The following is a 27,291-nucleotide window of genomic DNA, read 5'->3' on the forward strand; positions in this document are numbered from 1 at the left end:
TTTGGTCCAAATGAAGTTATATTAAATATTATATCAAGCCCGTCTGGTGATTTTCCTAAAGACCTCTATTAAGCGGCCAACCTGAATTAAGTGGTCACACGAAAAATCCCCAAAGGTAAACGCTTAATAAGAGTTCTACTGTATATGTTTTTGGTTTACTTAAAAATATACAATGTATATTTTTGTAGATGCAAACACACTTTACCTTATAAGTCATAAATTTCCATAATAGTAGAGTGACATATTTTAGTATTGAGATCAATGATTGACATGCATATAGCTAGCTATACTTTGCTTATATACGTCTTACTGGCAAGTGATGTTAGTCAAAAACTGAAGTAGCGAAATAGAATTTTGACAATCACGTCTGGTTTCCTGATTTAAACACGCTTCATAAAAGTGGTTTATTCATTTTTTGTTTAAATTCAAGTTATGCAGTTCGACTAATAGGATAAGATGTCGATGTTTTAGTAGCTTGAAAAGCATTAAAAGTATTAAAATGAAAGTGTCTTTAGGTGGTCTAAATAGAGTGCATCTTTTTATTTTGACGAGTTAAGAAAAAAGGATGAAATCGGGGGTTTTCAACAATATTCACTGCAGAGCCACCGTGTAATGGCAATAAAGTCGTTGTGTCGATACTGAGCGCAAGTGTATCAAGGAAGCGAAATTAGTTAATGGTTTGAAGCATCAAAACATAGTGGCTTTAAATGGCATATGTTCGGATCGATATGCCTTACTCGTGGAATACGTTTACTTTGATTTCAATATCCGTTTGGCATTGAAGAAAGTGTAAACTCTTGGCAAGCTTTGTTACGACGTTTTGATCACACTGACTGCTCTCACATTTACAAAGAAGTGTTTTGTCATGCAGCCAACGATATTGCATCAGGCTTGCAGTTTCTTCACGAAAATGGTAATTTTTATAAAGACTTGAAACCTACCAACATTTTGGTGTCTAACCAGCACTACAGTCATTTGAATGATCCTGAGAAAATTGAGGAAGAGAGCTCGCGCGCTCCTTTAATATGTATGTTCACAGACTTTGGTGAAAGCAGATCGTACGAAATTAGTATCAACACAGTAATTTCAAGAAGCACATAAAACATCAACAGAGGAACACCTATTTTATGGCACCGGAAATTTTGTAGGGATAGCTGTCATTTAAGCTCGGCATCACTTGAAGACCTAAAAAAAGGCGACGTTTGGGCATACGGATTGGTTGTTTTTAGTTTAATAAATCCAGGGTTAAAACAATAAGGTTAAAATCCATTGAAGAAGTGGAAAATTTTGTTGCTGCTGTTGCCCCTACATCAGTGGACATTTAGGAAGTTATGGAAAATGATGGAACAAATTCTTGTGTTTTCCTACGCCTAAAAATAGCCCATGAGCTGCTGTTGAATGATTGCATATTAAGTTCTAAAATTGCACAACTGTTAGAAGATATCATTGAAAGATTTCCACGGGAAATTAACAGTTGTCAAGATGTTTCGAAACGTTACGATGTTCTTGAGGTCTATGAAATTCTCAATAGTAATGAGATTTTGCCCAGGAACTATGAATTTTTGGAGGAACTACCTTTCGCACACGATCCCAGTGTGGAAAAAATCCAGTCTCAGAAAGGGTGTCGAAAAAACAAAAAATCCAATTGGCTTCGTTGCACTTTACACGTGTGAGCCGTACACCATTCTTCTCGGTTCAAAACCGGGAATTTTATTTGTGGTTGACTCGCATGCTCTGCCATCTTTAGCTGGTGGTAAAGATACTGCAATTGTAAAGTTTTTTACAATTGCAGAAAAGTAATCAGGTATTCAATCCGCCTGTTCTTGGCTGTGGAAAAGAATTAAAAGCGCTGGAATGACAACCTCATGTTCACAATCACAGGCTATTTTGAAAAATCTGATTAGGCCACCTCAAGGTAGAAAAAACTTTATTCTTAAAATATGCGTTTGTTTAACAAATTTTGTTTTGTGGACAAAGAACTTATCACTCCTCTTACACGTAGCTTAAATTTGTGTTAATTAGTATTCCAAACACTGGGACTGACCAGTTAGAAATCGAAATTGTTAAGAAACAATTGTTCACATTGTTCACAAACGAAAGGGCGGTATCATAAATGCACGTTTTCGTAGCGACTTACCAAGAAATCATGCGCAAGCAAAATATTTACGGCGTGGTACTTCAAACCGAAAAAAAACTCAAGAAAACAGTTCGTTGTTCATTCTTCTTGAACAGTGCAAGCGACAACAGCTGCAACAAGATAAAGAACCGTTTATTCCTGAAGTTGTGGGCACCCCTGAACATAGGTATATTCTCGGATATGACTGGCATTTGTCAGATATGATAATTTTTCCAATGATCCAGCAAACAGTTCCACATTTGGCGTTGATCCAACACTCAACTTTGGAAAATTTATTGTTACTGTCACGACATTTTCCAATTTAAAAGTGATTGATCGTGTTACTAGTACGAGTCCAACTTTAATAGGTCCGTTACTTTTGAGTCAGAAGACATTTGATGCATACAACAACTTCTTTGCTAAGATCATCAGTTAAAATAAAAAAGCACGAAAGCTACTGGCATTTGGAACGGATGGAGAAGAAAAGTTGTACAGAGCATTGAAATATAGCTTTCCTCACGCTTTACATCTTGCGAGTGTGTGTGCAGACAAGGGAGTTTGTGAGTGAATAAAGGAGTGTGTGAGTGAATAAGGGAGTTAGTGAGTGGATGAGGGAGTGTGTGAGTGAACGAGAGAGTGTTTAAGTGAACGATGAATGGAGTTTGTGAGTGCCTCATAATAGTTTCAGCAAGAACAAGCTTCTTTAATTACAAGGTGTCAAAGGCTGAAAAGTGTCAAGAAGTTTAAGTGGTTGATATCAATCGTTTATTACTTAAATTTTGTAATCTAATTGCTTAACACAATTTTAAGAGATGTGTAGTCTTGGTAGTTATTTGATTCAATTAGATTTTTAAGAGAAAATACAAAAAAGATGAAAATATAATTAAATTAGGTGAGTAGTGTAATAGCTAAATTTTTCAAAGTTGACAGTTTTCGTAAGCATGTGTAAGTGTGTATAAGACACTTGCGAGTTGATATGGCATGTGATCATAAGTAATGTGAAGAAAAGATGAGACCTGTACTCAATAATAATGAAATTTTATTTATAAATTTATTTATGAACATTAGTAATTGTTTGTTGACTTCCCGCAGTTTGCAGCAACTATCGTAGTTTTGACAACTTATAGAAATTTACTATTTGTCAACTATGCAGATAATTGAAATTTGCAATAAAATACAATGCTACATACATTTCATAATGCTTTAATTCAGTTAATCATTTATATAGTATATTGAAATGAGTTTTTTTGTGATCAATGTTTACTAGCAAAAACATAACACAAAGGTCATTGCATATAATTTTTTTACTGCCTTTTCAGAGATTACTATGTTACCGATTGTCGCTTGTCAATCTTTAGGAAAAGTAAAACATGATCTCACATTGACATAACCAGCATTATTATTTAGTTTTGCCACAAAACTAGTTCTTTTAAACATCCTGCTAACAAGAAGATTTCCAAAGTTAACACATTTTAGAATCAACACTGAAAAATTACACTTGCAGGCTAGCCACGTCTCTGAGGCAAAGCGTTCGGTATAATGTTGAGTTAATTATAACTGAAAACATCTATTTAATTAACACCTATCTATATGTCCTGGTGGACATTTGCTTCTGCAAAAAATCTTCTGAAACATTAGCAGGAGTTTTTAAACTTGTTTTCATATTTGTAGAGCACTAATTCTACAAGGACAGCATGCTAGCCAAAAGACAATAAATTGATACAAAGAGAAAAAAACAAAAAACATATCTCCGTTGCTGTAACAATGTGTCAAGCAATTTGATTAAAATATGCCGTAGGTAGAACATTGATTCAGCATTGAAAGCATGCTAGGCAAAAGAGCATAAATTGATATAAAGACAAGTGCTTTTTACACGCAAAAAAAAACAAGACAATATAATTAATTTTATCAAAACATAATTTTGGCTATTCACTCAAATTTATTTTCTTTAAGCATGTTTAATGTTATTAGCAAATTAAACTATATTATAAATGGTTGAAGTTAATATCTAATATCATTAAGGTTAGTATTATGATTTTGCTAAGAGATTCACTAAGAGAATTTGCACCTTCATCACCTACATTGTTATAATGAAGAGACAATTCAGTAAGTTTACAATTCTAATTTTTCAAAGCTTTACTTAAAGATTTTACACGTAGACTTTCTATTATGTTACCACTAAGAGACAATTCAATAAGTTTACAATTCTCACTTTTCAAAGCTTCACTAAGAGATTCTGCCCCTTTATTACCTATCTTGTTAAAAACAAGAGACAATTCAATAAGTTTACAATTCTCACTTTTCAAAGCTTCACTAAGATATTTTGCACCTTTACAACCTATATTGTTACCGCTAAGAGACAACTCAATAAGTTTACAATTCTCACTTTTCAAAGCTTCACTAAGATATTTTGCAACTTTACAACCTATATTGTTACCGCTTAGAGACAATTCAATAAGTTTACAATTCTCATTTTTCAAAGCTTCACTAAGAGATTCTGCACCTTCATCACCTATCTTGTTATCATTGATAATTAATTTAGTAAGTTTACAATTCTTACTTTTCAAAGCTTCACTAAGAGATTTTGCACCCTCACCACCTATATTGTTATGGCAAAGAGACAAGTCAGTAAGTTTACAATTCTCACTCTTTAAAGCTTCACTAAGATACTTTGCACCTTCCGCTGCTATTTTAGTATGACTAATATCCAATTTAATAAGTTTACAATTCTCACTTTTTAAAGTTTCGCTAAAACATTTAACCTCTTCAGCAGTTACAATGTTTTCAAGAATATAGAGTTCAGTGTATTTACAATTCTCACTTTTTAGGGCTTTGCTAAGAGAATTTGTATTTTCATTGCTTAGTGTGTGAAAGTGAACGTCAAGTTCAGTAAGTTTACAATTTTGACTTTTTAAAGCTTCAGTAAAAGATTCAGCACTTTGTTTACTTATGTTGTTGCCAGAAATCTTCAATTTAGTAAGTTTACAGTTCTCATCTTTCGTAGCTTGAATAAGCAAATTAGCGCCTTGATCTTTAAGTTTATTAAAACGAATATCCAATTCACTTAGTTCACAGTTTTTATTTTTTAAAGCTTCACTAAGATATTTAGCACCTTCTTCACCTATATTGTTTTTTCTAATTTCCAATTTACTAAGTTTACAATTTTCACTTTTTAAAGCTTCACTAATATGTTTTGATATATTATTAACACGACAGGAGTTAATTTTCAAAGAGAATACATTGCATGCTTTTGCATTTGTCAAATATTTTGACAATCTAACGACGCTATGATTATCCGGAAATTGGCATGAAAAAAACTTGAGTTTTCTTAATTGTCGGCATTTAGAGAGAAATTCATAGAAGGCGTTTGAATCAAGAGGCGTGAAAGAGACGTTATCAATGGATATTGTTTTAGAAAAATTATTTGACTTGCAAGCTGATCTCATCTCATCGTCGTCTTGTAATTCGTATAAGCACTTCATTCCAAGAAATCCAAGTGCTTTATTATCCTCAGAGAAAAATAAATGTGAGATCCACTTTTCTAACCTGTAATTATAAAAAATATCGTACTGTGAAACTTTTAGGAGTTTGGTTTAATTTGTTCAAAATAATAAAGCCTTAGACAACTATGGTAACAATAGTTAGCTATAATCTTTTATTAGCAAATTAAAATATATCAGATATAGCACTTCACGTTTACCAAAGCCAAGTGCAAATTAATATCACAAGAAAGTAAAAACTCCTTGCTGCTTGTCAGAACAGCCAGTTCAGTTGCGTTGGCAGCGTGATAGTTAACTGCATGGGAGAGGTGAGAGGGGTCAAAATTCATTTACGCTTGTTTTAATAAATTAATTCGACGTAAACATTGATTTCAAAAACAAATTTTCTTTGTATTTCATGTATGTACTAATATGTGCATCGCAACGCCACGGAGCAAGTTTACAAGACATAAAATATTTGTAAATTTACTTAAACAGTAGAACCTGTATTAAGCGGCACCGTATTAAGCTGTCAGTCTCTGTTAAGCGGTTATATAGCAAAGTCCCGAAAATTTCATAGTGTAAATATTATTAAAGTTACCTTTATTAAACGGTCACCTCCATTAAGCGGACGCCGCTACCTTTTCCAATGTCCTAAACTTAATTTTTTACTGTTTTAAAACTGTATTAAACGGTCAGGTTAATTAAATACACCCATAATAAAATATATAATTAAATATTTTTCTGGAACATTTCACTTATATTGTATACATGTCATTATTTTGTATTTATCTTCCGTAAGATTACTCAAAAGATCCAACAATATTTTCTGTTCGTGTGGACAAATACGCCAGCAATTTACGTTTCTTACGTCCCTTCAGCCATTGACAAGAAAACATATCTCCACATAAGGGATATACGCACAGAATATGTAATTTATAACCACCTTCTCTGTTGCACGCTTGCCAATGATTATTTTTCAGCAGTTTGAGCCGTGACATTTTTATGTATTTTATTTTTAATTTCTAGCTCAAACTAAGAAAAAAAGTACTTTATATTTTGTTGGTATTTGGTATGTTAAATAGCAATACCTATTGGTGAACTTTAGTTTGTTAAATATTACACGTAGCTCGTATTGTGATTTTCCTAAAAAACTATGATAAGCGGTCTACCTGTATAGAGCGGTTAACCTGTTATAAACGGTCTCACGAAAAATCCCTATATGTGACCGTATAAAACAGGTTCTACTGTATATAGATGTATTGAGATTATTTGTCATGTAAAATTATAGCTACTTTTTATCTGGAACGTTTTTGCAGAAATCTCTATGCACACAAAACTTTTCACGACGTTTGTCTCTCTTTTAATAACCTTTTTTATTGAAAACTCATTTTCGAAATATGTGCCTTTAACCTACAGATTTGGCAAAATGTACCCTCGCCCCGTATGTAAAATTATTGTTTTAGGTTTGCGTTTGGGCCTCTTTATTCTCGGAGAAATGATGACGAATATATGAAACAAATACGTACTGTTAACAATCGTGAACAATAGCTATAATCTCACATTCAAACTCAACTGAAAGAGGAATAACATAATAACATAATAGCAACCATATTTTTGATGTCATGTTATTGTTGATCTGGAAGTTTGTAAATTGTAATTACGATGCTGAATGTTCAGCATATTGGCAGCATGCCCAATTTCTTTTCACAAAAGATTAATGCTAGCATAATGCATAAGCCAAGTTTGCATATAGTTGTAATTGTTGTAATTAAATGGGATAATTACCCATAAGTACAAAGATAGCTTCCCAGCTCTCAACGCCGATATTTAAAAAAAAACACGTACATGCGTTAGCCTACCTTAGTGTTCTTAATGGCGATATTCAGTCGACGACTTTTCTTCATGCACAGAGAAGGATTCTTATATTTTGGTGCAAACGCGTATAATATCGATTGAAATGAAAAGGGAGAATGAGCTTTGGGTCCGGCTAATTTTTTAAGTGCGCGAAAATATGGTTTAGTGAATTTTATTCGAAAATTTTGTACATGCTTCTACCGTGAATCTCAACTCAAACTTAACAAAATAATACGAGCCCCAAGGCGGCCAAAGAGCATAATGGTGAAAAATCTGAGCCCACTAGCAACTTTTTAAAAATTTCTTGATTTGTTTATTATTTAAATTTTTATTTGTTTTAATATACAATAACTAAGAACATCATGATTTTGTTGACTAAAGATTCTGATAATTTTTCCTTTTTTAAAACTTAAGCGTCGTAACTCCATATTCCAAGGCTTTTAGCAATATGTGTTTCCTAGGTATGCTGTGTAGCCCCAAAATTGGGCAAAACAGCCAAAGTAAGTATCGTTCACCATTTCAATTAAAAATGCCACTAAACTATTAGTTTTATGCACAAACAAGGCCTACAAAATACGATTAGCACTTGATGTAAAATGCCAGATATTGCACTTCCGAGACGTTGAAAATCAAAATTTTCCTGGTGAGTATGTCCTCAGACCCTCCAAGATAGCTAACGCTTCTGGCGTTTCTTGAATTACGTTTTAAAAGTCCTAGTTCAGTTCCTGCTGCGTAGCAACTAATTCTATCTGCTGATTAGAATAATTAAATTTCTTGCCAATTGCTATCGCCGATTAGAGTTAATTCCCATATCAATTGTTTTACGTCAGTGATTGCTTTCTCTGCGATTAACTTACAATTACAACTATATGGGAACAATGGTTTACACACAGAAAAATCGGTGTTTAAAATTTGCGTATATATATATGAGATGCTCAATAACATACTAGGTTTCGATAACCTTAGCGGTAGTCATCTTCAGAGTCAAGTAAGGAGCATACGTCAGAATAGCCGTATTTGTTATCTTGTTCTAACGTCATTGTAATGTGTGTACAGAAAATGTGTGGGTGTGTGGGTTTCAATTGTGTATTGTTACCGTGGATTAGTCTAAAGTAATGTGTTAGTTGCTTGCTTTTGTATTGTGAATGAGCCGTTTGTAAGGTGCAGGTAAATTTTATGATCTGTTCGGGGGGTTTGTTTTAAGTTGGTGCACCAACTTTCTAATGTAAGCCGCTGTCTATAGAAAGTGCTGTAAGTAATACATTTAGATCACAGCAATTACCGGCACCTTACAAATGACTTAATCACAACACAAACAAACAAGAAACTAACTCATGACTTCAGACTAATCCCCAATAACAATACACAATTGAAACCCACAAACCCCCACATTTCCTTTACACAATACGATGCTGTAAGAACCAGATAACAAATACGGCTATTCTGATGTTTACTCCTCACTTGACCGTTACATCAATACCAGCAGTCCTTATCAGGACTCTACTAACCTGGACGATTTTCATCCACAAACATGTCACGATACCATATTATAGGGAATATACAATAGAGCCAGTCCATTGAAATTTTTCGTGCCACGCATGTGATTACCATAGTGGCAGCCAGTAAATTGCTTTTTTTGACCAATCGAAATGATAAAATGGCTAACGGCAGCTAGTAATCTAATTATTTAAATATAGCAGCCAATTGCACACGAAGAGCACCTACTGTATATCCCTATACTGTGACGATACTCCCGGGTTCAAACCATCTACTTTAGTTTGAGTAAAATCAGGGGCGGATCCAGACTATGTCAAGTACGTCGCATGACGTGGTTCAAAAATCCCGAAAATTAATGATTCTTTTTCAATGACTCATTACGAATTACACTTTGTAAAGTCAAAATAGTTTGAAGCATTATTCACAAAATCAGCATATAATTGTGTCAAGTTTTATAACTTCAAAGGAAATTAAATGAAGTTTTATAAAACTTTAGTTACGTCGTACGGTATTTCGTAAATATTCAATATTCGTGCATAATTAAAAAACAACAACGTCGTTGCCTGCAAGTTTTGAGTTAGTTGAAGGCATGAGTAAGCTTTAACTCAGCCCATTGAAGTAAACATATCTGGAATGCTAACTCCATTTAGTTCTATAATAACTGGAGCGGCTATCTCAAGCACGGCTTTAGATATTGGATGACGCCAACAAAATGGAGGATTTCGGATTTCGTCCTTTGCCGCTGAGATTTACCGAAATTTGCAACTTTTCCGAAAGTTTCACAATTTCCCACTTCCAGATGCACAAAATGTATGTGTGTATTTGAAATTCGGAAAAAAATTTTTTTAAAGAAAATCAAGGTAAAAACCTTAAACTCATAACAGCAAGTTAACTGTGGTTGTCAGTTATTGGCTGCTACGAGGATGCTTTTTATAACTAGCGACGAAAGAGCTAATTGTCGGATACACATATATGAATGCAGATGTGCGTCATTTTTTTACCAGTGTCAAACTTGTTTGCTCGATTAAACTCTTTCGGCTACACAATATAGTATATCATAGCTTATCTCCACGGTTCACAAGAAAAAAGTGAGCTTATTTGTTATCATTGCTATTTTGCTTCTTTTCATGCAATGGGCAATGCTTTTTCTCCAAAATTGAAGGATCTTTACTTGTTGCTTTAAAAAATAAATAATAAAGCTTTCGATATTTAAGGATTTTCTGTAATCGAGTTTCATATTAAATTTCAAAAAGACTCAAATTTGCATAGGTAAATGAAAACAAACAATATTGTATGGAAGCTTTTTGTGATGTGCTCAAATGGAACTGCATTAAATACTTGTAAAGTTGTAGCACATTTTGACTTTGTTGTATTGATATATGAATTAGGCAAAACGCAAACAATCATCAAACACCTATGCTTGCAATGGTGTTAATAATTCAATTGTGGTTTTAATACTTGTACTCTTCTTTTTCTCTTTTTTTCCCTATATTTGCATTATAAGTGCACAATTTGAATGATTAATACAGTTTTACCTCAATAATAAATTTCATAAGCAGTTGGTAGTACATTTTGCTCTCTGAGTATCCACATCTGGTATTTTGGTCATACAAGAATGATGAAGTGCAAGTAGATATGTTATAGCAAGGCAATAAAACCAAATGAATTAAATACCTTTGGTGTACATTTATGGTAGAAGCTTGAAGGCTATTTAGAAATTATAAAGTTATTGGATTATATTACCTCTATATCATCAATCTCATGAAAAGAAATAAGAAGCAAAAAAATTGTAGAAAAACTTTGAAAAGTCAAAAGAGTTTTCTTTAAAAAAAGCAGCAATAATGAATATGAAAAATCTCCATTCTGTACTCTAATAGGTAAATAAGCTCAAACTGTGTCTTAAAGCAAAAACTGAAATAATGAAGAAATATACAGTACAGTAACTTTAAAGGTTTCATCACTAATCTTTAATGCTTCAGTATAGTGCATTAGATATTAGCGACATTCAAACAACACTCAACTAAAATATTTTGATAAAGATATGACATGAGTTAAACGTTAAGTTTTACAAAACCCAATGGTTTATATAGTTTGAAGCTTCACATCTGCATCGAGTCATCATCAATCTCAGTACTAATATTTACATAAACACAATTCATTTTACATCGAAACACACACAACCTTCTTGCCATCTTTCCTTGGTTCTTTAACTTTAACTTTAAAGTATTCAAGGCATCTTTAGTGCATCCATTGTCTACATCCATAGAATTTGACCTTGATCAAGTTAATTAATTCTGGATAGGGAAGACAAAAAAATCATCTTTTCAGCATTATCTTTTTTTAAGATCTTCCAAGCATGAAGAATCCTTGATCTTCCCTGCGCGTATTCAGCAAATAGAACATAACAAGCTCTGCTCCAAATCATGGGTACTGTTTGAGCTGATCGTTTCTTTCAGATATTTACCCACTGAGTAAAACATGGCAGGGTCTTTTTTGCATGAGGGAAACTATTTTGCAAATAAATAGGTAAATTTACGATTTCATTATTCATGCATTAACAAATGACAGTAATGTATGCTGAGTTTTATTAACAAAAACAGAACAACATCAGTATATTTTGGCGTTCACGTTAGTCTTTAATAAGTATTTTATGGCTTTCCAAGTGCATGTATAATTGCTTTTTAATCGTTGATGAACAAACATAACAAGCAAATATCTCACCTGTGAGAAATGACATGCTCCTTTTTGTGGAAACTACGACATCCAACAACTGAACGACTGAAGTGTTGGCATTATAAAAGAAATGCCAAAAATACAATGTGTTTATTTTTGAAAAATTAAAATTAACTATAGACAACAGGGGGAGGTCGGGAATATTTTTTTTCGGAAAAGCGATCGTTTCAGCGGAAATACGTCCGTTAGCAGACCATTGAGCTCTATAAGAACTGGAGGGGAAAAGGGGCCTGGACCCCGTGGTCAAAAACATGGCAGTAATGGCAAATTTTGGTTTTAAAAACTTCCACTTTGAGAAAAATTTTTAACATTCGCTCCCTCCCGAATCCGGAACTCTATTACTGCTTATATTAATGACAACCAGCGAAAAAAACCACGATATCGTAAGCATAAAATATTGAAAATAATGCTTCAGGTTTTTATGAAATAGACACACACATTTAAATTAGGTAAATCTACTGTAAAATAACGTATATTTTGTCAAGTAATGCTTTAGCTATATTAGAAAAAAATATCAAACGGCATTCTTTACACTGTCAATGTGTTGTTAAGCTTTAATTTATATCCCCATGCGCAGTACTTGTGTTTTAGACTGTTTGTTAACAGCTTGGTGCAACTGTCTATCTTGAATAGATGGGTAAATATTACTTAAAATGTCCAAAAAGGAGTTAGAAAAAGTTAGCTTACCCCTACGACTTAAGTCGACTGGAAATATATTATAAGTAGGTATGTATTTTTTTTTTAGTTTTTTTTGGTAGGATTGATTCTGGGTGTCTTATAAGGTATTATGATATTCTGATAAATCTACTGAGAACTTATGAAGAAAATATCTTGAATTAGGAGAGCGAAAGAACGAAATTCAGAAATTTTATAATCATGTTGCTGGTTCTGCTTTGAGCCAAGAAATTAGAAACTGGATTGTCATTGACAACCATGGATCTACTACTGAACAGAACTACATTAATTTCCCATTGAAAATACGATTTCTTAAATTAAAGCGCATTGGTTTCTCTGACATAACACTTTTCTTATAGCTGCATGAAGGCAAACCTATTTAAATAATTATAATGTAGGTGAAGATATTTAGCATGTTGTATAATTGTTATTATACAGACATTATTTATAATATTATGGCCTTGTGTAATGTATGTCAAGAACTTATTAATTTTCAAAAATGCTAACCTTCTTGCACTACTTTTCTCTTGTGTTCTTACAAATTACAGTTACCTATACTATTTTTTTCTAGGTTCAAACAACTTGACAAATTTTTGAATTTTACATTATGCCTTTGAATTTTTCTTTTTGTCTTTTGGTAAAAATATCAGTAAATAACTTAAAAATCAAGTTTATCTAAAATAGTAATTTGTACAAAGTAACTATACATAATTGGAAGTCTTATGTTGAAGGCAGATGTGGCTTCTTTTACTAGATTGCTACTCTTATTCTTTTAAATGATATCATAATTCTTCAAAAGACATAAAAAGTTCTTTGTCATCAATTTTTGCTACTTCCACATTCAACTTCATTGCAACCAATGCATCTTATGTGAATTTTTAATCACCTGGAATTGAAAAACATATGGACTTTGTCAAATGATGCAGTACTGTATTTAATGTTTCATGCATATCATGATAAGCATTTTGATGTACTAAACTGTTTACTACACTGTGTAACAAACAATTCATTTACAGAAACACAAGATGGTATTTATAAAACTTTTAGCATAAAGCAAACCTTTACACACTATCATCATGATTGTCCATAATCTGTCAAATTGTCCAGGCTAGCTGCTTAATACAGGAATTTTTTATTGTACGACATGTACCAAAGAGCTCATTAATTAATCTTGCGCTGCATTTGATTTCAATACTGCTCTGTCCTTATTGTTTGCTTCATATTTTTCAGAAAAATATCATGAAAAAATCCTCCATTTTAACTCAGTTGAAACAAGGAGTTTTAAGATATGCATATCTCGATAAGAACTGGTTGCTTTGCCTCGTCTAGCAAGCGATTAAGTAAAGAACAAATAAGAATGGATAAACATAACTTAAATTAAAACTTAGGAGTAAAAACATTCACAAAATATATACCATCACACTTCAAGTATTGACTTAAAACAAAACACTGAACACTTTAAATGTTAAACAATCTTACGTTGCATACCGGTATCATGAAATGTTTCCTTTTCTGGCATTACTTCAGCATCTGTCTACCAAACAAGTTTGCAGCATGTTTTAAAGATAAAATTTCTAAAAGTTTTTGTGCTTGGCATTGATATTTTATATAATCGCTATTGTGCTTGTCAAATCCGGGTGGACAAAAAAAATTTTATTTTATGAGCCCGCGTCATTCCGCTGACTTTGACAACCAAAATCCGCCATGTTTTTGACCACGCAGCCGCGCGCTAATAATTTATAGTAATTTGGTTGACGTTTCACCTCCAGGTCTTATGGAACTCAATGGTAAAACCATGTTGATCAACAACGTCTCGCCCATAATTTTCTTAGAGAAGCTAAGCCGCCATATTTAACTGTGTTTTGAAGCTCCATAGCATAGTTAACTTTAACTTTGGTTTGTGTATTTGATTAGGGTTTGTGTATTTGATTTGGGTTTGTGTATTTGATTTGGGTTTGTGTATTTGATTTGGGTTTGTGTATTTGATTTGGGTTTGTGTATTTCATTTGGGTTTGTGTATTTGATTAGGGTTTGTGTATTTGATTTGGGTTTGTGTATTTGATTTGGGTTTGTGTATTTCATTTGGGTTTGTGTATTTGATTTGCGTTTGTGTATTTGATTAGGGTTTGTGTATTTGATTTGGGTTTGTGTATTTCATTTGGGTTTGTGTATTTGATTAGGGTTGTGTATTTGATTTGGGTTTGTGTATTCATTTGGGTTTGTGTATTTGATTAGGGTTTGTGCATTTGATTTGGGTTTGTATTTGATTTGGGTTTGTATTTCATTTGGGTTTGTGTATTTGATTTGCGTTTGTGTATTTGATTAGGGTTTGTGTATTTGATTTGGGTTTGTGTATTTCATTTGGGTTTGTGTATTTGATTAGGGTTTGTGTATTTGATTTGGGTTTGTGTATTTCATTTGGGTTTGTGTATTTGATTAGGGTTTGTGTATTTCATTTGGGTTTGTGTATTTCATTTGGGTTTGTGTATTTCATTTGGGTTTGTGTATTTCATTTGGGTTTGTGTATTTCATTTGGGTTTGTGAATTTGATTTGGGTTTGTGCATTTGATTAGGGTTTGTGTATTTGATTTGGGTTTGTGTATTTCATTTGGGTTTGTGTATTTCGATTTGGGTTTGTATATTTGATTTGCGTTCGTGTATTTGAATTTGTATTCATGTATTCTTATTTTGCGTTTGTGTATTTCACCTCTGGGCCACCGTACCATACTCAATTATGCAGCAATGGACTTAGATATTATTATAATCTGTTCAGCTTAATATTCAAACTAACTGAATTCATATTTTCAACATAAAATTTTGCATGTTTTTTTCGAGTAAGAGTTCTTTATGTAAATTCCATAAATTGATTTAGTGCATTTTATATATTTATGACCACCAAATTCTGTTACATTGGTGTTTGTTTGACAACTCTCTTATTGCCACTCTCATATCAATGACCTCAAATGATCCGCTTGCGATTGCTAATTATCACTGTAGACACCCATGTCACATTTTACTTTTACGATTGTCACAAAATTTGTTGATAGATCTATATCTTGCATTATAGATGTGAGTATCATTTAAGACTATGGGCTCAGCCGATAATGTGCCTTTTTCTAATTTGTGGCTAGACAAATGTGTAAGAAACTGCACTGATAATAGGCTGTGTAGTTTTAGTTATTTATGGCATTAGGTTCTGCAACATCCAGCACCATATATTTGTATTATCCTGACTTTGATTCCTATTCAGATTAATTTAAGCTGTTATTTATCAAATAATTGAGCATTAATCTACAATTTGAGCAGTCACAATATCGGCCTGGTTAACAATTTTACTTTATTATGAATGTTTACTAGCCTTATTTTTCATAATTTAAGCACAATATTGAGTGCATTGTTGTCGGTATTAAAAGAGGTTAAAAGAAAATGTAGTCTCCAAATTTCTTAAACCAATTATAACTATGACTTGGTGCAAACTATTATTTTTACATTCTACTTGTGTTAGCATTATTAAATCAGGTTCTTCAATTGTAACCAGGAATGAAGAACTCATATGACAGTAGATTTTTGTTCTTTCTGTCGTCAAAAAGCCATGCCATTTATAAATGTCATTTAGCATACTCTAACAGTGTCCCTCAAGTATCTAATTCCATATATGACAATGAATTTGCTGTTGCATTTGAGAAAACATTTGCTGTTACTTTTTAAAAGTACAAATTTTGAAATTGAGAAAGCCATCTTACTTTTTGTACCCGAGAATCACGATAAATTCTCTCAAAGGGCTAAAGGTGGACAGTTTCATTATAACTGGTTGCAAGAATGCACTTGTTTGCATTATTCAACTAATTTTATTGATGTACATTACTTTTAACATGGTGCTCAATTAAGGTCTGTTTATCACACTCTCCTTTTGCCATGGAATTAGTACAGGATTTGGGCTTTCAAGCTGTGATGAGTGTCTTCAGTGTTAATGATGTTTAAAACTTCTTAAATACAAGCCAATCATAAAGATAATTTGAAGGCTGGGTATGCAAAGACCTGGCCTATATTAGAGACTTAGGTGAATGAAAATTTCATTTGTAAAGTGGATCTCAGGCATCCTGATGATAAGCCATAACGTTAATGCAGGGGGGTGTATATGCAATTGTGAGACTGATTACTTTTGAAACAAAAGTAATCAGTAGCAAAAAAATAGCTTAAATACGTCTTCCAAATGAAGGAAATTGCATTTTTCAGCATCTTTGTTCCAAAATTTTCCAGGGGAGCATGCCCCGGAGCCCCCTAGATAGCTAGAACGCCTCTAGCATTCGGTCATTTGACTAATAAAAAAATATCATGGATCCGCCATGGAGTAAAATATTATTAACATATGTAGTAACATGCAATGCTCTGAGAGTTTGCTTCTTTACAAAAGGCCAAATTTGTAAACCAACATCATTGATAAGATGTGTAGCCAAACGCAAGTTTTGGTCTTGCGATGTAGATTTTAGAGTATTTTTCTTGTTAATTATTTTTTGAAATCTATTGTTTTTGCATTTAATGAATTCAAAATATTTGCATAACTGCATGGACGAAATTTGACGGTAGACCACTCCACTCTCATCGATCCGGTGCTACACAGCTTTGCAAACTTTAGCAGCTGTGTCAGAATCAAACTTTGGATTGCATAATTTATTTATATGTTGTTGATGTACGTGACTTACGGTTAACAAATGATTGGTGTTTGCGTTCAATACACTCGTATATTGGATGAGTGCGTATAAAAGACAAAAGATTTTCGCGTCATACTCCTAGTGTGGAGAACTTGTAAGTAAGTATTTCGCTGCCAAATTAAGAAATTTATAGTTTGAACAAAATAAGTTAGTTTAAAAAATTAAATTTACGAGAATTAAAACATACTTTTATACGCAGGTACTTCAAACACTTAAAAATAAATCTCATACCTGTTTGTAACAACACTGATGTCTTCAATCTTTTCTCTTTTCTTTGTATCTCCGACTAAACCAGCAATAAACTCAATCACCATGTACCATTTTGGATCTTCGTGATGATCGTCTAAAAACTTTCCAATGTTTTGCCGATCGTCAACAATACACCATGCAGCAAAGAACTCTTGAAGAGTCAAATGTATGAAACAATAAAAATTGCGTCGCTTATCTTGTATCTGATGAAAGAAGCCGCAATTGACCAATTGAGGTGACTGTGAGAGATTTGGGTCATTAAAAATCAAACAATCTTCCTCAATACCCTTTTTTGCAAGGCTTTTACTAACATGCATGTCTTTCTCAAGCTCCTTCGGCAAATCTTCGACAAGATAACCCTTTGGCAAAGGTTTCCCTCTAAAACAAGGATGGTGCCTCCAAAACAAAATTTTCACTGCTCTTTTGTACAATTCGGTTGTAGTCTTTGGAATATCCTCTGCATTGTTAATAAAACATTCCTTCAGGGTCAGACAGACAATGTAAGTGTTGACGGGAATATAACACAGGCTACGAAGTTCAATAGAATTATCAATACAGTTCAAAATTAGCTCAGTGGTTTCCTTGTCTTCACTATTAAACTTTTGGACATATTCTTTAATCTGATCTTCAAAAAACCCCAAGATCTCTACTTTCCTGTCAAACTTAAGACGATCAAAAGCGCGTTCAGCAGTAGGTCGTGATGTTACAAGAACAGTTGCATCTTTCAGAAATTTATGACTAACCAACATACTTAATAATGTGAACACTGGCATCTCAGCATCAACATCTACTGGTCCATCAGTATTAAGAAATTCGTCAAAAGGTAGCTCATCAAGACCATCAATGATAAGGACAGTTTTTTCTTGATATAAAAGCATAAAATTGTAGCATTGTAGTAAATGTTGATGTGACCATCCATCACAGTATTTTAACAGATTTGTCAAGCTAATATTAACATTCTTAAAGGCACGACATCGCAATAAAAGAACAAGTTTATCATGCCAAAATCGATCTCTACTATTTTTCCATTCATACATAAGTTTTTTTGTCAACATAGTTTTACCAATTCCAGGCCTTCCAATGACTAAAATTGATCTTGGATACCGTTGATCTTGTGCACGAATTGGCATGAAAATTTCGGTCACTTTTTTCAGTTTTTTAACATCTTCTGTAATTTGAAGATGACAATTAAATATTTCATGTCTTTCAAAATCTTTAGGGTAAGCATTTCTTGTTTGTCGTTTCGCTTGTATAATGATGTTGACATAAATATCGTCAAGATTCTTCCAACAAATTTCATGATCACCAAAATCGTCATGTATTTCAAATACATTGCTTGGGTCAAAATTTTTTATAATCCTTGCCAACGATTTTTGAAATCTTTCACGTTTTTGCATCAAGTACACCAAACAAAATTCTCGATCTGTTGTAAAAATCTTGTCATCGATAGCCAAATACAGCAACCAAATCAACTCTGAAAATGTCAGCATCATTACAAAGAAGTCAATGCCTGCAACAATTTGAATCAAGGTTTCACCTTTATCACCGTTTGGATTTTTACAATGAATTAATGTGGCATAGTATGACGTAGGGATGGTGTGATTTGACAAGAACGTTTCTTTCATTGTTGGATGCCACGAACAGGGGTAGTCGATGGGAAATCGAGCTAAGAAAAGTATTACAGCAAACACTAACAAAATGATAAGACGAACAACCAAATAAACGACCCAACTGTGAAACGTGGTAAAACGATGAGTTTCTTCACCAATTCCCAATAGAGGTTCATTTTCGTCATCATTTCTTTTTGTTGGACTGAAGTGATCAAAATGTTCGACTCGACGCTTCACGTAATACCCATAGACAATACTCGAAATTAAAATAATGACAAAGTTCAAACACACCAATAGAAAACACAAATACTGAAAGGTTAACCCATCTTTGTATTGTCTGAAACAACTTGATTCAACGTCCTTGGAATTTGATACTTTATCATTATAACAATGAAACGATGTATCAAAATATAAAGTTATTGAAAAAGGAGAAACGATGATGCCAAATAAAGTAAAGACAAAGATTGTTATCCCACCATGCCAATTAAAACTTTTCAATGGTACGTATTCAAGACATTTTTCCATTTTGGAATCTTAAAAAATTATATTCAACATATCATTTCCTTTGTTCTTAAAATTTGTCACAATACAAATTTTTAAAATGAGGTGAATTCAAGAGCTGTGGAAGTTTTTGAAAAATGAAGGTGTCCAAATTTTTTGATTATTTTTTGTACGGGTAACCATATTTTTTGTCGATTTTAACAACAATTTTTCATGGTCTTTTTTATACTAAACGAAAGAAATGTTTGGTATGATCGCTTATTTAACTGCGCCTTGTTTATTTTGTTTCCGAATGACTTAACAAATCAAGGATATTCTCTAGTCCCTTTAAATGATTGTGAATGTTTTAGGAATAACCTTGTTTTAGCAACATTTGAAAAGTCAAACCAGTGATCACAGCCATAAAAAAGTCTTGGTAGCATGCATAAAATTCGGCAGTAGTATAATCTTTTTTGTAGCCGGGTAAGCCACAATCCCACGATTTTTTGTTTTGATTTCCATTAACGGATCACCTCTTTGCTTTTTTGACTTAAAATCCTTTCTTACACTCACCAGCAGAGGGAAACAATATTGCAACGATCTTCCATTTCTAACTAGTCGTGACAGCTTTGCTTAAGGAGAATGAGTTATTTAATGTAATTTAAATGTAATTTATTTAAGCCATGGTATACATTTAATGTTCAGTTACGTAGATAAACATCCTCAAGCGAGTTTTTTGAACACTAGAACAAAACATCACAAATGTATGTTTTACCAAGATTACGTAAGCGTTCTTAATATTACCACTGCTTTACAGATAAACTGCTTTACAAAAAAGCAATCACGTTAAAATGGTAGTTGAAGTTCTCAGTCAAAAAATTGAAGAGTTACGAAGATCTGAAAACTATGGAAGTCAACCTGAACCTTAGACAGAAAATGAAAACTTGTTAGAAATGCTGAGTGAGGAAGATCGATGGATCAATTTCACTGATCGTTCTTTGAATGTTTATCATTCGAGAACATGTGTCCTCCCAATTAACGTTGTAGTTACGCCTTTGGTGGCATGAAATATCAGAAGCCTTCAATTTTCCACAGTGTGTATCAAAAAAATTCGAATCCAATTTTGTTTGACTACTGCCTACACTACACTTGAGTGAAGCATATCTAATTTTTACATGGTGATAAAAAATAACGTACTAGGCTTCTGTTGACACCTTTTTACTGACAATTCTCTCAAAATTAACCTGGTCTTCCGTTCAAATTTCTTGCTTAAGATAAAATTTTTCCGCCGATTGCAATTTGAAGTGGGACATAAAGACAAAAACTAATTCAAATTTAATAATTTAAGAAGTTGCTTTCGAACATAATTTACATAATTTTGTAATAAAATTTTTAAGATCGTATGCCTTCAACATGTGATCGTATGCCATCACTGCCACTGCATGTTTGACAGCGTCGAAGAATGGCTAGAACTAATTGTCGAACCATGGCCGGATTGGTAACCAAAAAATAAACTTCATGATGAATGCAAGCTTACAAGTCGTTGAGGTCGTCTGGAAGACTCGTATGAACTTTGGACTTCAAGTGTCCCCATAGGGAAAGTCACAACGTGTAAGATCAGGTAATGGAGGTGGCCACTAAATTTCATGGTGCAATACGATGACTCAATTACTAAACAACTGTCTCAAGCAAGCAGTAGCAGAGCAAAGTCGACGTGCTGGGGCCCCATCTTGTATCTACTAAAGGCGTCTGAACGTGCTTCTTATTTGCGTCTCAAAATGCTGCAAAAGCTGCGGAAACACATCATTGTTCATCATTCTTAAGTAATTTTACCCGTGTGCACTTTTGTCAGAAAAACCCCGGATGTTTATAAAGAAGGGGATTTTTTTTATTAAGGAAAAACACAATCTTTACCACTTATTACACAGATAAGCACTTGGTCAAAACTATTTATAAGTTATAACTGTTAATAAATGGCTTAAAGAACTTTCCGAAAGGCTTTTGTTGACAGCTTCGCTTGCCCAAGCGGAGGGAGCATACTACAAATATCTACGCTATTCTTGAATGATTTTGAACAGACTCCCACTGCGTATAATTTTATAAATCTTAAATGCACAAATTGAAAATGACATGAAAAGCGGTAGAATTATTAAACTTTCCTAAATTTTTGTCAACATTATAAGTAGTGTACAAAATTCAAGAAGTTCTGATATAAAATATGTCTTCGGAATCATCTATTTAATTAACTTTAAAGGACATTGGACATATATTTTAAGTTAGGCTTAATTAACGGGAAATATCGCATAGACTTATAATATACCTTTGTTAGTTCAACCAAAGTTTTTGTCTTCATGTAACAAAGGTTTTTCTGACTCCAATTTAAAAGTTCCGCCGGCCATTTTGATTTGTTTTGAATATAATGAGATATGCAGATTTATGCAACGACGTCACAAATGGGAGGCATATCTGGTAACACAATATACTTTTATATGTGTTTTGATGAAGTCAGTGTGAATTATTCTTAAAAAAACATTTTTTTACACTTTTTTTACATCATGTACATGCAATATACATAATGAAATAAAAAAAGTAAAATAAGTACTGTATAATTTATATATACAGTATACATATTGTATGGTTGTATCGGAGCTTGTCCGTGTCCATGTTTGTGCTCGTCTTCCTGCTCTTGTTCGTACTCGTAGGAAATCGTAGACGATGAAAAACATCAACAAATATAACAGCTAAAGTTTCATGAAACATATTCGCAAAAGTCTGAGAGATGATTACAAATAGAAGAAAGTTATAAGAATTGTATTATTGTAGACTGTTGAGTCATGCTCATAAACCACAAAAACATGTTAAGGAAATAGTATGTGCGTAGTTTAGTTTATTAATGTATCCGTTCCCACACGGCTACGAGCCAAGGAACAGTTATTGACGTTAGTTAAATTTCCTTATGTACCATATATAGCTTAAATAGAGGAACTACTCCGACCAATAATAATATTTGTTGTTTGTAATAAAGAGTATAAATACTGCTCTGTAAAATAATAAAAATCAGTTCGATCATTAAGTTCCCTCGTGGTTGTTACTGAAGGTATAAAGTATGCTAAGAAAGAGATATGGCGAGTAACTCGAACTCAACATAGACAGCAGATTTCAGCGATCATGTACTGCGCAGTATATGGATGTTACAGTAACAGCAAAAATAATTCTGACCATTCTATTCATTTTTTCACTTTCCCAAACGGCGTAAAAAATACAGATGAAAAAAAACGAGAAAAAATTTGGATTGAATTTTGTAAAAGAAAGGGTTACAAACCTACAAAGAACTCGACTATTTGCTCTCTTCATTTTTAGAACAATGCCTATATACCATCCTGTTCACCGTCTTTTCTAAATTCAATTAACTTTTCGGGAAAAAAGAAAGCCATGCTAAAGGGTGATGCTATACCCACATTAAATAAACCCAAGACCGCAAGTGAAGCTGAAAAACTAACTGCAAAGAGTCGATGCACAGGCAGTCACTCGAGAAGAAAGGTAAAATGTGAAAAAGTCTTTAATATTTAGGAAAAGAAATTATTTCTACTTTCACAGAAACTTGCTAACTTTAGTTTCTGGCTATATTGCTTCATGACAGGATATTGATGCCATGGTAGGAGAATACATAGAGAACAAATGTGCCCCGGTTGAAGAAGAAATTGTAAACGCAGATGCATGCAGTTCTCGTGGGGAGGTTATTTTCCATGAGAACTCAGATTTAATCCAAACAACGCACCATGCTAGTTCTTTGTCGAAAAGAAAAATTACACAAAGTAAAAAAGACAAATCGACACAAATTGCAAAGCCGTGCAGATTCTACAATCATCGAAAACAATTTAAAAGTGTCGCTGTTCAAACATTCATAACGGCAGAGAGACTAAAGGCAGACCTTTTTACAAAAAGTGCAAAAATGACATCCACTAGTTCACAGACAGATGAAACAAAAGCCACTGTGGGTTGTGTACAGTTGCCTTTTGGCACATCTGATATTGGTCTTGACGATAACAGATTTCCCAAAACTGTGGACAAAAATGATAGAAATGAATATGATCAGGAGCAAGATACAGAGAGTGAAGAATTCGTACTTGGAGATACAAATAGTGAAGACTCAGAGTTCGAAGACAATAATAACAGCAATGTAGAATCTAAATGCACGAGTAAGATTTTGTCACGCAACAAGCTTCCGCAAGATCAAAGGAAATTTATTGTGTTTGAAGATTCCCTGGTTGAATGTTTCGATCGCTGCTCTAAATGTGGTAGTAAATGCCTCAGGCATCTTGGCCACTGGGCAGAATGTGCTAAGGTTCTTCGACTTCTCAGTGCATTGAAAATAAAATGTTTCACACGTCGTGAATTTTCAAGATTGCAATCGGCGTATGTTATACCTGCCGTGTTCAATGTTTGGGGTGGTGAGAAAAAGAGATTGTTACAACAACTAAAAGGACAAACTTGCTGTATTGCGTCAGATATGCGAGTAGATAGCCCAGGTCACAGCGGTTTTTGTTTGGTTCCGGGAGTTCTTTGGACGTCGATAACAATGTCATACTTGATAAACAGATCATAAAGGTAATGACAGAGCCTACAAACATATCATAATAATAGTCTGAAAATATTCCGTTGATATAATATAGTCATCTTTCGTATGATGTTTCTCTATACTTTATCAATACTCAGAGCACTGAAGTCATGAATTCCAACGCCATGGAGCTAGAATCCATCAAAGCGTCAACTTGCATACCTTGAAAATGGTGATGTTAAAATTACCAAGCTTGTGACTGACAGACACATCCAGGTTACATCTTATATGGCTAAGGAGAAGCCAGAAATAGAACATGTTTATGATGTTTGGCATGTGGCCAAAGGTGCAGCTAATTCTCTATTTGCAAGTATTAATCACTCAAATATAAGTGCATCAGTTGTGAATCAAATCACTGGAATTGTGAATCATGTGATAAAGTAAGATGTATTTAAATTGAACCTTTTAGGAGAGAAAAAGAGGCTACTTAAACTTGTAAAAAAGAAGAAATTTTGTGCAATTAAGCCTTGGATTAGGGTAACTACATTTAAAAAATATATATCACGCCATTCCAGAGGAGTATGAGTGACACTTGTAGCTATATCTTAAACTTTATCTAACAGTCCATCATAAATCATTTGTATTGGGTGGCAAGCTCCAGCAGCACTGAAATTGAAAAAGAAGAAAAGTGGAAAAGTTTGGCAAATCACATTGCTGATATTCATACTAACGAAGACAACAAGGTGTTTACCAAATTCTTACATGAAGCTACTGAACGGCAATAGTTGAAAAAAGGTAAAGGGTAGTATCTAGCTCCGATTCATTCATGGAGACTTCATCACTATACACAAAAAAAATAGGTGCACGGTGCACCTGTTCTTTAACAAGTCTCGAAGCATTTGCATGTATGTTATAATCTTGCTTCTTATCAATCTATTCATATATCTAATCTTTATACTTTTTAAGGTGGTGCAGCTCATAAGAAACTAACTGAATTTATTTCAAGACCAAGATTGGTAAGTGAAGTTAGAAAGTTGTCAAGTCACCAACAAACATCAGGCTTGGAGGCAAAGCATTCACTTGATAATGTTTTTGCACGAAAAAATACATACTATCCATATCACTCACTCATGGCCAGGTGAAAACATGCATTTTTTCTCACATATTTTCCTTTAAAAAAGGGTTGCTTTGACCAATAAAGAGTAATGTGTTATTCCAGCCTATACAGTTACCAATTGTGAATTTTTCAGGTTATTTTGTGCAAATTTACATTACAATGAAAATGCTAATAGACCCCAAGCAACAACACAAAAAGGTGATAAAAGATGGTCAGTTGCATACCCTAAAGCTCACAAAGGAGAAAAAGCTGTGGCCAAACCAATAAGCGACTGTCCTACCTACAGTAAGAATTGATAGACATATCAGAATCATTAATGACAAAATGTTAATGCGAAATACATTTAAAATTTTCAGATTATGTGCAAGATGTTCAAACTGAGTGTCTGAGACTTCGCATAGCATTGGAGAATGCAAAAACATTGCTTCCGAAGGAACCTCCCTCACTTGTGGAAACATACTTGTGTGGGAAGCAAAGGCAGCCAAAAAATGAAGTCATCACTCGCAGGCACAGTAGATTCACAACGCCTGCTTTGCCCGACGATGAAAATAATGACATAGTATGTCTTTGCAAGGGAAAATGTGGTACAAGCCGATGTTATTGTAGGAATAAGAATCGTCCATGTACGGAAAGTTGTAGTTGCCAGACCATGAAATGCAACAATAGATGATGAAAATTTAAAAGCCTTGAAATCTCAAATACTTCAAATCCAATTTCAATTTACTTGGCATATTTGAAATGAGTGTAAAGTGCATCAGATGACCAATACTTCCCTCGTATGCATTTGTACATGCAAGATGGAAATGATCTTCGACATTTCTTGCCAAGAATTTGAAAAATCCATCTCGAACATCTTCGATACGCAACATGACGGTATATTTTGTGTATGATTGCGAGTTCGTCATCACCTAACGGACTGTTTTCTTCAATATACTGACAAAATAATCCGAAGGTTTGGTTTATAGAAAGAAGGTTTATTCAACAGTATTAACTTCACATAAAGCAGGCACATGTAGAAAGCGCCATATAACAAGCAAAACAGGAAAGTTATCAAGTTACAGATTACGGAACACGTGATTACATTATGACGTAACTATTATATTCTAACACTCCCACTTAATATTTACATATTGTTCCAGTGTTCTTTAACAAGATTGAACGTTCAATAAATTTCTGAGTTTTTGGAATTGATCTTTAGATAATCCTTTGATCATTATATCGGCTATCATATCCTTTGATGGACAATAGCAAACTTTTACTTCTTTAGATAATATTCTTTCGCAAACAAAATGGTAAGCAACATCGATATGTTTAGTTCTGTTAAGGAACTTTGGATTTCGTGCGATTTCTATGGCACCTTGATTGTCTTCGTGAACAGTAGTGGGCGACACTGGTTTAGATCCCAAGTCAGACAACAATCGTCGTAGACCAGATTACCTTGGCTTAGGGCAACGTATTCAGCTTCTGTTGTCGATCTGGCGACGGTACTTTGTTTCTTGCTAGACCAGCTAATCGTTGAGTTGGCTAACTTAAAAACATATCCTGAGGTTGATCGACGATCATCCAAATTACCGGCGTAATCAGCATCCGAGTACCCATGTAATTCATCATTTTTATCACAACTGAATTTCAAACCATAACTCATTGTCCCTTTTATGTACCTCAAAACTAGCTTCACTCCTTAAAAATGAGTTTTGCTGGGATCTGACATAAACTGTGACAGGACTCCGATAGATGCAGCTATATCTGGCCTCGTGGCCGTAGAAACGTATGTCAAACAACCAATCATCTGCTGGTAAACACTCTGATCGTATTGTTCCTCACCATCGCATCTCTTTTGAAATTTCTTCCCAGTTTCAATTGGTGTGTGGACTGGATTGCTTTTTTCCATTCCAAACCGATTCAGGACACTTTCCAAGTATTTTTCCTGATATATGAATATTTCCTTTGTCGTTCGATCCCTTCTTATTGACATCCCGAGAACAAAGTGAATTTCTCCTTGATCCACCATTTCGAATCCTTTGCAAAGCCTTTTCTTCTGAGCATTCAGCATTTCGATGTCGTTAGAAACTGGGATTATGTCATCAACGTAGATTGGCAGTATCACAAAACTAATGTGACCATGTTCCTTTCGTTCAGTCTTCGTGTATATGCAGCTGTCTGCACCACTCTTTCTGTATCCGTTTGAAACCAGGAAACTATCGAGGG

The 27,291-nt window shown here is 33.8% G+C and overlaps 1 protein-coding gene and 1 long non-coding RNA gene across 6 annotated transcripts in view; one reads left to right on the forward strand and one right to left on the reverse strand.

Moving 5' to 3' along the window:
• The first annotated feature begins 1,069 nt into the window (after positions 1–1,069).
• Positions 1,070–22,638, forward strand: LOC124436326. Its single transcript, XR_006945323.1, has 3 exons — positions 1,070–1,080; positions 2,691–2,694; positions 22,558–22,638. It is a non-coding gene; the product is annotated as an uncharacterized LOC124436326 (long non-coding RNA).
• Positions 4,038–27,291, reverse strand: part of LOC124436324 (NACHT, LRR and PYD domains-containing protein 12-like) — a 39,858-nt gene continuing 16,604 nt past the window's right edge. For 2 of the 5 annotated variants that reach the window (XM_046986232.1, XM_046986233.1), the window contains 2 exons: positions 17,301–19,461; positions 4,038–5,662 (listed from right to left, as the gene is read on the reverse strand). In XM_046986232.1, coding sequence (XP_046842188.1) covers positions 4,237–5,662; positions 17,301–19,453 — 3,579 coding nt within the window. In that variant the 5' untranslated portion in view covers positions 19,454–19,461 and the 3' untranslated portion in view covers positions 4,038–4,236. Of the gene's footprint in view, positions 5,663–17,300; positions 19,462–24,399; positions 24,633–24,774; positions 25,364–27,291 lie in introns of those variants that run through there. The other 3 variants (XR_006945321.1, XR_006945322.1, XR_006945320.1) reach the window with 3 other exon arrangements.

Source organism: Xenia sp. Carnegie-2017, unplaced genomic scaffold, assembly GCF_021976095.1.
Source record: "Xenia sp. Carnegie-2017 unplaced genomic scaffold, XeniaSp_v1 HiC_scaffold_16, whole genome shotgun sequence".
NCBI classification, from domain to species: Eukaryota; Metazoa; Cnidaria; class Anthozoa; order Malacalcyonacea; family Xeniidae; genus Xenia; species Xenia sp. Carnegie-2017.